At 35.4% G+C, this 13,203-nt stretch overlaps 1 protein-coding gene across 1 annotated transcript in view; it reads left to right on the top strand.

Moving 5' to 3' along the window:
* Nucleotides 1-11,854: 11,854 nt before the first annotated feature.
* Nucleotides 11,855-13,203, top strand: part of Selp (selectin P) — a 42,031-nt gene continuing 40,682 nt past the window's right edge. Inside the window, exon 1 of the mRNA XM_076872949.1 lies at nucleotides 11,855-12,031. Coding sequence (XP_076729064.1) covers nucleotides 11,855-12,031 — 177 coding nt within the window. The remainder of the gene's footprint in view (nucleotides 12,032-13,203) is intronic.

Genomic DNA, 13,203 nt, shown 5'->3' on the forward strand with positions numbered 1-13,203 from the left:
TATCATGATCTCTGGGATTAAACAATTCTCAAATGAACACATATAACTTAAAGTACTTGCATCATAAAGAATCTAGAATAACAATCAAATTATTTTCAAATTAAAAAATAAGAGTAGGAGAAAAAATATATGAAATACAGAAGAAATAATACAGTGCTAAAATTTGATAAAAATCAAACAAGTCTAATAAAAAAGCAAGAATATAAAAATTAATGTCAATGGAAAATGAGCTATCAAAATAACCCTACAGATTCTAAAATATATTAAGATAATATTATAATTATACGCCAACATATGTGATAGCTTATACAACATGGTCTATATTACAGAAGGATTCATGTGCTGCTGAGAAGACAGTTTAGTTAGTCATTGATATCTATGTCTGAAAAATCTAAATTATTGATTGCATTATTTAGTTATATAGTATCTTTGTTTAGTATTTGTCTGGAAGATCTATCCAGTAGTGAGAGAAGAGTGATAAAGTCACCTGGTATATTGTATTGTGGTCTATTTGATTCTTGACATTGAGAAGAGTTTGTTTGAAGTGTGTAGATGCTCCACGGTTTTGTTGATGTATACTTCCCTTAAGCAGTATGAAATTTTCTTTTTTGTCCCTTCTGATTAACTTTGGCTTGAAGTCCACTTTATCTGATATGAGCATAGAAACCCCTGCTTGTTTAGGCAATCCACTTTCACCTTCAGTCTGTGCGTGTCTTTGCCTCCTCTCTTCACTAGTTTTCACTTTTTTTTCATTTCATCTTCATGGAATATTTTGTTGAGAATATTCTGAAGTGCAGCCTTTCTAGTTGCAGATTCTTTAAAATTTGTTTATCGTGGAAGGTTTTTATTTCATCTTCAAATCTAATTTTGCTGGATATAGGATTCTTGGTTGGCATCCATTTTCTTTCAGAGCTTGGTATATGTTATTCCAGGACTTCCTATCTTCAAGGGTCTGGGTTGAGAAATCAGCTGAGATCCAAATTGGTTTCCACCTGTACGTAATATGATATTTTTCTCTCATAGCCTTTAAAATTCTATCATTATTCTGTATGCTAGGCATTTTCATTATGTGCCTCAATGTGGGTTTGTTGTAATTTTGCATTTTGGGGGATCCTGTAAGCCTCTTGTACTTGATTTTCCATTTCATTCTTTAGGTTTGGAAAATTTTATGATATTATTTAATTGAAAAGATTATGCATTCCTTTGGGTTGTATCTCCACACCTTCATCTATCCTGATAAATCTTAAATTTGGTCTTTGAATGTTATCCCATAATTCCTGGAAATTTTGTTCATGGTTTTTTAACATCTTCTCTCCATTGTCCACATTATTTTCAAGATTACACATTTTGTCTTCATGCCTGAGATTCTATCTTGCAAGAGGTCTAGTCTATTGGTGATGCTTTCTATTGAATTTTTAATTTGGTTTATTGTTTCCTTCATTTCAAGGATTTCTGTTTGTTTTTTTCAGAATCTCTAACTCTTTATTGAAGTGATCTTTTGCTACCTGTACTTGCTCTCTTATATCATCCTTTACTTCATAAATCAGTTTAACTATGTACATTCTAAACTCCTTCTCTGCTCTTTCTTAATCCTTCCATTTATATTTCTCTATTTTCTTAGAATTCACTAATCACTTTAATAATCATTATTTTGAATTCTTTGTCTGAGATTTCACCCACTTCAATGTCATTGGAGTCAGTTGCTGATGAATTATAAACTTTTTCATATTTCTTACATTCCTATGTTGGATTTTATGCATCCATTGAGATTAGTTTCTTTTCCACTCTTATGTGGACCTTTTTAGGGCATGATTGTCTCTTATCAATGATATGTCCTACAGTGATCTAGTTTGAGATTCCCTCACAGGTGTGGTACCCACAGTCTTTGTGCTAATTCTCTGTTTTACTGTAGGAATGGATGTCTGTGAGTGGGACCTGAGGGTTCACCCCTAAGCAATCCTACTTGGGTCCTAATTATTAGATTTATGTGTTTTTTTTGTCTTGCTACTTCTATTAAAGGACAACAGAAGATGAGTGTTGTTAATATGTGTGTTGAGCAAGATATGCTCATGTTTGGCTCAGTTTAGTTCAGTAGCAGGGTCTCTATCCTGTGAACTTGTAGTGTCCCTGAGGATTCCCAGTACTTTTTTAATGTGGAAACAAACAATAGCAATAACAAATACAAACAATATACAGCATCAAAATAAATATCTGTTGCCTAATATGATATCTACCACTGTAATTACCACAAAGAGAGGAATGGTAGTATTATTGTTTAGATACAAAGTGTCCCCAAAAATTTCATGTATGAGATAATGGAAAAAAAGTTTATAGCTTAAGTGATTGGGTTATAAAAGCTTTAATCAAATCAGTCAATTAATCCACTTGAAAGGATTAACTGAGTGGTAACTGTACGCAGGTAGGATATGGTAGAAGAGGTGTGTCCCTGGGTGCCTGCCTTTGGAGTACATATTTTGTCACTGGTAAGTAGAGCTCTGGTGTTTCCTGATGGCCATGCCCTGAGCTGCTTTCCTCTGTAATATTCTTCTGACATTAGTTCTGGTTCACCTTAGGTCAAGAGGTATGGAGTCCGCTGTCTATGGACTGAGACCACTGGAACCATGAGCCAAATAAACTTTTCCTTCTATAATTGTTCTTGTTAAACCTTTTGGTAAGAGTGATCAAAAAGTTGACTAAAACATGTGGTATTAGCAATTGTTAACAGCAAGACCAATAAATAACAGTGCATTAGATATGGCATTAAATAGTAAATGTCACCTATGTCATCTATGCCAATAATAATTGCAACAATATGAATGGTGGGTAAAGGAGTTATATAAACAAAATAATTATAAGAATTAATTGAAAATTAATTCTAAATTAATAATTCTAATTTAATTAATAATTCTAAATTAATAATTTTAAGAATTAATTCTAAAATATTCTAAAAATTAAAGTACAGTTCACTAAGAGAAAAGAAAATGTGATAGAAAGGTAGAAAAGAGTTCAGAATATTTTCAATATGTGAATAAAGAGAATGAAGAAGAGATGTAGCAAGTGATGATTGTAAAGAGGAAAAAATAAGAAAAACAAAGTAAAGGTGGTGGGGGTGGGGTGGGATGAGAGCGACATAGACTGTTAGCAGAAGTAAGGAAAGAGAAACAAACAGGACAAAACAAAAACAAACAAACCCAGAACCCCAACCCCTAAAATATAAAGCAATAAAAAATTATTACATCAAAAAATGCTAAAAATGAGGAAAAATGAATGACTGGAGAGAGCTGGTATAGTCACCATTAGAGGCAAGATTTCCCTGCATACACCAAAAGAAAAAAATGTTGTTTACCAAATATTGTTAGCTCTTTAATCTTTTCTTATATTTTATCATGGGAAATGGCAGGGCAGTTAATTAGAAAGATTGTAGGAAACTGAACCAAATAACATTAAATTTGATGATTGGATAAGGACTTAAAATGAGTTGGTTCTCTTTCCCCTCCACCTTGCCTTTTTTCTTCTGAATAAGGGTATTTTTCATGTTTGCTTCACATTTCCATGTTAAAAAAATACCCAGAAAATTCACACAAACTTTCCTTTGTTTTGAAAGTGCTTTTAACCCAGTCTTAGTAACAGAAGATCATGCCAGGATGTCATTCATGTGTACTGACATTGATATAAGAAGTAGCTTAATTTAGTTTCACTCTTAATTTGTCTTTAGTTGCCAAAGATTTCTAGCATAGAATATCATCTAGGAAATCAAGAGAAGGGGGTCAGAAGAATTCTCTTCCAGAAAGCAGTTTTTAATGAATCTGATTTAGTATATTGCAGTATCATTGCAGATGAAAGTAAATTTGAATCCCATCTTCTTCAGTAATTAGCTGTGTTATCTTGAGCAAAACTAGGAACTTTCCAATCCTCAATTCCTTCTTAATAAAATGCACATCATAAAAATCTCTGAATAGATGGACCAGTTATGTTCATAGGACCTATCTGATGAAATTGCTGTGGATACTCAATGGGATATAGCTTTTAAATTGCTTAGCACAGGGTTGCACCCAATAAGAAGAACTCAGTAATTGTAGTTCATAAATATAATGGTATCACTGCTTTGGTGGCTTTTAAACAGCCTACCCATGGTATTATTTGTGAACAGGTCGCCCCATTTAACTGTTTTAGTGCTCTGGGTAGGTGATAATCCTTCTGTGGTTATCAAAGTCTATGGTACTCAAAGGGCCCAGAACCAATGTGCTTTTGGAAGATTAAAAATACCGTTCATAATGAAAACCACTTCCTAACTCATCTACTGAGTTTGGAGCATGTTATGTTGTGCATGTCTACCAGTGAGCTTGCACACAAGATTCTGACTTGTTCCACTGAGCCAAGGGTCCTCTCCTGCAGCACCCAACTGACCAGCTCCCCTCCCACCATCAGACCATCAGACACCCTCTTGCAGGTTTCACACAAGGGCATGCAGGTGCCACCTCTGCCACTTGCTTATAATTAGCTTCTATGTGCCTGTCTCTCCATTGGTCTTGGAGCTCCTTCAGGAAAGGGACTGTGTCATTCATTTTTGTGTCTCCAGAGAGTAGCTTAAGTTAGAGCAGGAAGGGACTCTCACCAAAGTATGTAGGATGAACACATGCATCCTCAGGTGGGATACATGTGTATAAACATGGAGCTGAGATCCTTTTCCATTTAAGGCGACATGGGTGGAAATTCTTGTGAAAGTTCGTGTTTATTGTTTGGGACCTTTGCCAAGCTGACTGATTTCCTTGGCTTTCCTTCCCTTGCAAAGACTGCAGAGCAGAGATAGTGAAAAGAAATGCTTAAGCATCACACCACAGACCAATTTAAATAGAATTTCTACAGGAAGAGTTGGGAGTTCATGAAGCTTGCGCAAGATATTTTCCTAAAGCCACAAGAAGAGAGCTGGCACCTTTGTCCCTCCTAAGAGGGAGGGAACGTGAGGACAGGGTCAGAACTTTGGGCAAAGAGACAGAGGACCCCGCTTGTCTGGGAAGTTTTGGTATGGCCATCCAGCCATGGGGAGGCCGAATCTACCACATCTGGTTGAACTTTCCTGAGGAATTGCCTCCTCTGATCTGGTCGACAGCAGACGTGCACATGAAAACACTTAGCATGGCCTGGCCAAGCTCTCTCACCACCAGCCTCCTCCCCTGCCCTCCAGCCACTGTGGCTGTCCCTGGGCTCCAGGCTCCTCCAGGCCTTGACTGACCTAGAATGTGCTCTCCACCTAGACTTCAGCACCAAAACCACTCTCTCAGGAGCATCTTTTTAGGTTGAGTTCCTGTTGTGTCATCTCACTGCAGCACAATCTTTCCTTTCTGCATTTATTTATGATGTTCTTTTTATTTAATATATGAGGTTCCCCTCCCCCTAACAAAACTGATAGCTCTGTGAGGATTTGTTCATTATTGAACTCCTACGGTTAGCACAGGACCAGGAGCCCCAAAGGACTTTACTATTTCTTGTATATGTTTATGCACCAGTGCAGTAAGATAAATAGAATTCAGAGAGGGAGGCTGGAGGGTGCAGGGTCATTGTGTCTCCCCTGGTGTCTTCAATCTAACCAGTGACTCAGCAAGCATTTACCCAGGGCCTGTTGGCCCTCTTCGAGGCACATTAGGAGATGGACAATAGTACAGAAAAGGGTCTCTGCCCTCTGGAAATTTATAATATAATCTGAAGAGATGAGAAAATATATTTGAACCATATATCACTGTTAATTAAATTATGTTACAATTATATTATATTTTTAAAGTTAACATAATTGGAAACAACCTAAATCATAGATTATATTTGTATGAGTAAACGAAATACAGCCCGAATAGCTTTTAAACAAAATCAACAATTCTCCTCCCATTCCTATTCCTAGAAATTCCTTTTTCTTTCCCTTTTGTTCTTTTTCCTTTTATTTTTTCCCTGCTTGTATTTTATGAATATGTGCATATGTGTGTACATAATTGACAAATAATAGTATATATATTTATGTTATACAACATGATGTTTTGGTATATCTATACTTTGAAGAATGGCTAAACTAAGTGAAGTGACATATCAGTTATTTCACATACTACCTTATTTTGTGTTGAGAACAATTAAAATCTACTCTGTTACAATTTTCAAATACATAGCTCATTGTTATTAACTATAGTTCACCATATTGTACAATAGATCTATTGAATTTATTCTTTCTAACTGAAATTTTGTGTCCTTTGACCCAAAGAGTCTCAACACCAGTCTCCACTCCCAGCCTCTGGTGACTTCTGTTCTACTCTCTGTTTCTGTGAGTTCAACATTTTTAAATGAACATGTAAGTGGAATCAGGCAGTATTTTCTTTCTATCTCTCAAGATATTAACATAATATCTTGAAGATTCATCCACATCATCATATTTGTCTTGTTCCTGATCTTACAGGAAAAGCTTTCAACTTTACTGTTGAGTTTAATGTTAGCAGTAAGTCTATGATATATGGTCTTTATTGTGTTGAGGTACATTCCTTCCATCATTAATTTATTGAGATTTGTTATCATAAAACACTGCTTAATTTTCTCAAATGCTTTTTCTCTGCATCTATGAGATGGTTATATGGTTTTTTGCCCTTCATTTTGCTAAAGTTTTGTGTCACACTTACTAATTTGCATATGTTATACCATCCTTATATCTGGGAATAAATTATACTGAGTCATCACTAATAATACTTTTAATGTGCTCTAAATTGAATTTGGATTACTAGTATTTTGTTGAGGATTTTTCTTCTATGTTTGTTAGGAATATTGGTCTATAATTTTCTTTTCTTTTTTAAAAATTATTTATTTATTCTTATTTGTTATATATGATGGCAGAATGCAATTCAATTAATGTTACACATATAAAGCATAATTTTTCATTTCTCTGGTTGTACCCAAAGTAGATTCACACCATTCATGTCTTCATATATGTACTTAGGGTAATGATGTCCATCTCATTTCACCGTCTTCTTTTCTTCTTTGTATAGTGTCCTTGTTTGGTTCTGGTATTAGGATGATGGTGACCTCATAACATGAGATTGGATGTATTCTCCCCTCTCCAAATTTTTTAGAATAGTTTGAGAAGGATTGTTATTAATCATTTATGTTTTGTAGACTTCAGCATTGAAGCCATAAGATCCTGGGCTTCTCTGATTCAATCTCCTTATCTGTTGAGATGTGATGTTTCTTCACAATGACTCTTAGTGGATTGTATCTGCCTAAGAACTGATCAGTTTCTTCTAGGTTATCCAATATAATGGTTTATAATTTTTCATGGTAGCCACTAAATAATCCTTTGTATTTCTCTGGTATCAATTATAATGTCTCTTTTTCACTTCAAGTCTTCTCTTTTTGTCATAGTCTAGCTAGGAACTTATTTATTATATCTTTTTTTTAAAAAAAAAAAACAACTCTTAGTTTAACTGACCTTTTCTCTTGTTTTCCCAGTTTCTATTTTATATATTTTTGTTCTGATTTTTATTATTTCCGTCCCTCTACTAATTTTGGGCTTAATCGGTTATTTGTTTTTTTTTTTATTTTAATAAATATGCTTCCATTTTTGTTTGTCTCAAGATACTTTTAAATTTTCCTTTAATTTATTCTTTGACCCATTCATTAGTTGTTTAGGCGCACATTATTTAATTTTCACATATTTGTGAATTTCTCAAAATTTCTCATTGCCGAGTCTAGTTTCATACCATTGTTGTTGGAAAGATTTTCAAATTATTTCAAGCATCTCAAATTTGTTAAGACTTGTACTATGGCCTAACACATGATCTATTCTGGAGACTATTCCATGTGTATTTGAAAAGAATTTATACTCAGCTGCTGTTGGATAGAATGTTCTGTATATGTTTATAAGTGTCATTTGCTTTAAAGGGTAGTTCAAGTCCATTGTTTCCATATTCATTTTCTGTCTGGATGATCTATCCTTTGGTGAAAGTGAAATGTTGGAGTCTTCTTCTATTTTAAAGTTACTGTTTATCTCTCCCTTCAGATCTATTAATATTTACCATATATATTTAATTACATTGATGTTGGTTGCATATTGATAATTGTTACTTCCTTTTGATGAATTGACACCTTTATCATCTTGTAATTACATTCTTTGTCTCTTTTTACAGTTTTATATAGTTTCTATTTTAGCTGACATAACTATAGCTACCCCTGCTCTTTTTTTTTTTTTTGTTTCCATTTGTATTGAATACCTTTATACATCCCTTCACTTTCAGTCTTATATATCATTAAAGGTGAAGGAATTCTTTTATAGGCAGAATATAGTTGGGTCTTTTTCAAATCAATTCAACAACTCTATATCTTTTGATTGGAGAATTTAATCCATTTATATCCAAGATACCTATTAAGATATAAGGGCCAAACTTTTGACATTTAATTCATTTTTTTTCTGGTTGTTTATAATTCCTTCTTCCCTAGTGGCATACTTTAATTCCTCACTTTTTTCTTTTGTATATTTACAACAGGTTGTCACCTTGTGGTCACCATGAGATTGATATAAACACAACAGGCTATTTTAAGCTGACGCAACGTAATTCAGACCACATGAAAAATTCTATTTTATGTTTTTAATGTCAACATTTACATATTTTTATATTGTATATACCTTAACAACTTGTTGTCACTCTAATTACTCTAATATTTGTCTTTTAACCTTCATATTAAATACAAGTGATTTACATACCACCATTACAATATTAGAGTATTCTGAAATGTTCTTACATTTGCTAATGAGTTTTATACTTTCCTATGCATTCATGTCACTAATCAGCATCATTTTTCTTTTAGCTTCAAGAATTCCCTTAAGCATTTTTTATAAGGTAGGTCTAGGTGATGAACTCCTTCAATTTTTATTTTCTGGAAAAATTGTTATCTCTTCTTTGTTTCAGAAGGTGAAGTATTCTTGGATGACAATTTTTCCCAGTCCTTTGACTATATAATCCCACTCTCTCCTGGCCTGATTCTACCAAAATTCACTAATAACCTATTTTAAATTGCTTTGTATGTGATACACTTTTTTTTCCTGCTTCTTGTTGCTTTCAGCTTATTCTCTTGGTCTTTGATTTTTGACAGCCTGATTATAAGTCTTGGTGTAGTCTTGCTTGAATTGAACTTGACAGAGACTTTTGAACTCCCATGCCTTAATATTTTTATATTTCCTCAGATTTAGGAAGTTTTTTAGTATTTATTTCTTTTAAATACACCTTCTGTCCCTTTCTATCTTCTTGAAATGCTAAAATGAGCATGTTAGATCTCTTGATGCTGTCCTATAAATCCTGTAGATTTTCTTCTTTCCTTTTCATTCTTAGTGCTTAATTAAGTCTCTTGTTGAAACTTTCCATTGCATTTTTTTTCCACTCATTTTATTTTCACTCCAGAATCTTTTTATGCTTTCAATCTCTCCATTGAAGCTCTCATTTTGCCATTTGTTGCTTTTCTGATTTTGTAGAATTGTTTTACTTCATTCTCTTCTATGTTTCTGAGGTTCTTGAAAACAATTATTTTGCATTCTTTGGGATGCAGTCCACATCATACCTTTGGAGTCCCCTCCTGGAAAGTTATTGTGTCCTTTTGGGGGTGATTTGATGATTTTTTTTTTTTTTTGCCTTGCACTAAGCATTTGGTAGAGCAGCACCAATTCCAGACATAAGAGGTTGGCTTTAATGGAGAAATACCTTCCATTGGGCACTTAAAGAGTAGCCACAGCTTGGGGGCCAGGGGCATATGTGGGCTTGAGAAGTTGTGGCCTTGGTCTCAATCCCACAGTGGTACACACATTTGCTTATTGACACGGGGAGCGGAGAATGTACAGCCATCTCCTTCTCTGGGGTTTTGCAGTGGATATGGCTGTTTCTTTAGTGGCAAAATATGCCAGTATTACCTGGGGATTGGGCCACTGGGGGCCACCATGGCCGATCCTGTTACATCTCTGTCTTTCTTCTTGTTGCTAACTGTGTCCAGACACTTTAGATATGCTAATCTCACCAGTGATCTTTTCTGTGTAGATATTTTCTGTTTGTTTTGCTCCATTGTGGTGCTAAAGATTTTTAAATGAGCTTCTGAGTCCTTCCAGTATATTCTGATTTGTGGGTAAATGTCTAATATTTTTTGTGGGGGGGATGAAGGATGATATCTTATACTCCACCATCTGACATCTTTTTGTTTTCCTCACTATAATTTAATATTATTGAACTTAAAAGCACATTATTAACAAGAACCTATCATTTTATATAACACTCTCCCTCATCCCCAATTGAATGAATGAATGTATATATGCATATATACATACAGTGATACATATATATATATATATACACACACATACATATATATTTATATATGTATGTGCATATACATACATTGATATGCATAATATATATATTTCAATGACACAAAAAATAGCTAGAGAATAAAACTAAGAATGAGGAAAATGGAGGCAAGTTTCATATAAATATTATCTGTGATTAAATACCAATACTATATAAGGCTTTCGTTGCACTTACAGCATGGCAGGTATTGTTCCAAACATGTTAAATCATTTACACTTCAGTGTCTTTGGTGACTCCTACCCTGATGTATTCACAGGGCTGAGACAGACACAGAGAGGTCAGGAGCCTGCCCAGCTCACACAGGCAGAGGAGCCAGGCAGTCTGGCTCTAGGGTCCAAACTCCCAATCCCTGCCTCGTGCTGCCTTGGAGGTCCCCATTCCCTCCTCTCCCTCAACTTCCTTTACTCCTCTAAAATCATTCTTCATGACTATTTCCTTTGTCAGCCTTTCTACTTTGACAATGTAATTAATCCTTTTTTCCCAGTCCCAAAATATGGAGTGAAAATTCTGCCTCACAGTCCTTAATTAATCTTTACCTTCTGATTTTCTTCCAGATGTTTCCACTTTATTCCACTTTTAAATCTATAAGAGATACCTATTTGCATGCTGAGACAATTGTGGAATGAATAAAGAATATCACAACTGACAACTAGAACTCCAAGAGGATACGTTGAAGTTGCAGTTTTTTGACTTGCTATCAAATACTTGATAATTGATTTTTCTGAGGGCAATCTGAAAAGTAGTAATAATAACCATCATTTCTTGTATGAAATATGATATGTCAAGAGCTTTGTAATGTTTTGAACAACCAATAATTAAAAAAAAAACCAACATTCCTTGAGTGCCAGCTGTGTACTTGACATTATTCCAACCCCTCTCCATGCAATAACATGTTATAGGATTAAATAAAATGAAATTATTATTTAATCCTATCACAACCTTTTGAGGTACATTCTATTGTCATCATTCTGATTTATATTTGGGAAAACAAAGGTGTAGAGAGTTGAATTTGCCTAACAGTCAAAGGTGGAGACAGGATGGGTCTCAAGCAAATTACCGGTTGTTCCAGCAGCCATTTGGTCCGACACACTCCATGAGAAGAGTTGTTCAGGCACACATTATTTAATTTTAATAACCATTCCTTTTTTATACCTTCCCCCCCCCCATAAAAGAAACAGAGTTCCTGGTGAAAGAAGCAGAGTTCCTTTTAAATCCATATCTATTTTATGTCATTTAAAAACTGTTCCCAACAATCTTCTCCAAGCACCAAAAATCCCTCAGTGGATTTTTCCTTTCCTATCTAATTTTTTTTTTGCTTCTATTTTTGCTTGGTTCCCTCAGAAATCTACTGCAATTATAAACACTGGCATTTCACAATAACTGGAATTGACACTAGGACTTTATGATTAATACAGAAGTCTCCCAAATGTATGACCTTTCGTTGGGACTCACATTGTAATCAAAGGAAACCTGCTCTGGGGATGCGGGTCTGTTCCTGCATTGCTCAGCCTGGGATGTCCAGGAGTGAGTCACACTTGCCCCTGCCTCCAGACATCTCCATGGAAGGGGTGACCCCTGCCACTTTGGCGACTGCTAATTTCCAAGCTGCCGCACTGCTCCTGCATTATCATCGTTCTGACTTCATGAGAAAGTCTATGGTAAATTTCTGGAAAGTGAATAGGAAGTTGTATTTCTAAGCAGTCTGACACTGAGGGAAGGCAGCAAGACTATAAGAAGTGTGGGCTGGACAGGAGGCAGAAAGCCAGCAGAGCCGCAGAGGAGATGGTAAGTTCACTTTTCTTTTGTGTGGGAAGTCGATGATTTGAAGTGCTTTGGGGCTTAATATGGGATGCAAAGGTTCAGAAGTGAAGAAAAGCAACATCCTTAAGAGTTGAGGTTATTTCCATTTTACAAATAGAAGCCCTGTGGTTTACAAAGGCTGGGTGTTTTACCTAGGGCTGCACTGTTAGTCTTGATGTCGGGATCTCAGTCCGACCCCTGGTTTTTAGTGCTGTTCTATACACCAGAACTCAAAGGGACCCTCTGGGAGTAGATCCTGGTGAACCTGCCATCTCCTTTTCCAGAATCACTCCTCTCTCTGGGATAAATGGAAGGCTGAGCAATGCCCTGGGGAAAGCCTAAACTGAATGGTTCCTAATCCTGAGCCCTTGCATTTCTTTCTCTGAGCACTAGGAGTTTTCTGGGACTGATCTGAAATCGGTTTCAATTTCTACCCCAAGAATCTATCCTGCTATATCTATAAAGTGGATGTAATAATAGTATTCTGTAGTGTCACTATGAGGATTAAATAATATCATAATTAATAGCACTTAGCTCTGAGCCTGGCATATAGGTGATTAGAAAATTTTAGCTATTATTGAAAGAAATTTTTTTGATGTAGAGTGGAGTTTGGGATCTGGGGAAGATCCAAGAGAAGTAGGCATTTTTGAAGTCAGAAATATTATTCTAGATATAAAAACATGTTTAGGGTAGATCCAATTTTACCCCCAATTTATTTGGGGTATCCCACATAGTCCCAGAATCCAAAGTCCTTCAGTCTGTGGCTAGGGAGGAACCAGACTGGTCTATGCTTTGGATACTTTCTATGGGACCAAAGAAGAAAGTAGTGCTTACATCTGGTCCGTCCCACTTCCCTTCTTTACTATAACACACTTTTCAATGCTCCTAATGAGGGTTTTCCACATTGGGGGAATCAAGGAAAAGGGGATGATGAAGATTCTCAAAAAGGAAGGAGCTGGAGCCTGCCCTAAGTCAGAACCACAATGACATAAGAGTGTGGATTACTTTTGTCTTATCTTTTGCATGTCCT

This window comes from Callospermophilus lateralis, chromosome 13 (assembly GCF_048772815.1).
Source record: "Callospermophilus lateralis isolate mCalLat2 chromosome 13, mCalLat2.hap1, whole genome shotgun sequence".
NCBI classification, from domain to species: Eukaryota; Metazoa; Chordata; class Mammalia; order Rodentia; family Sciuridae; genus Callospermophilus; species Callospermophilus lateralis.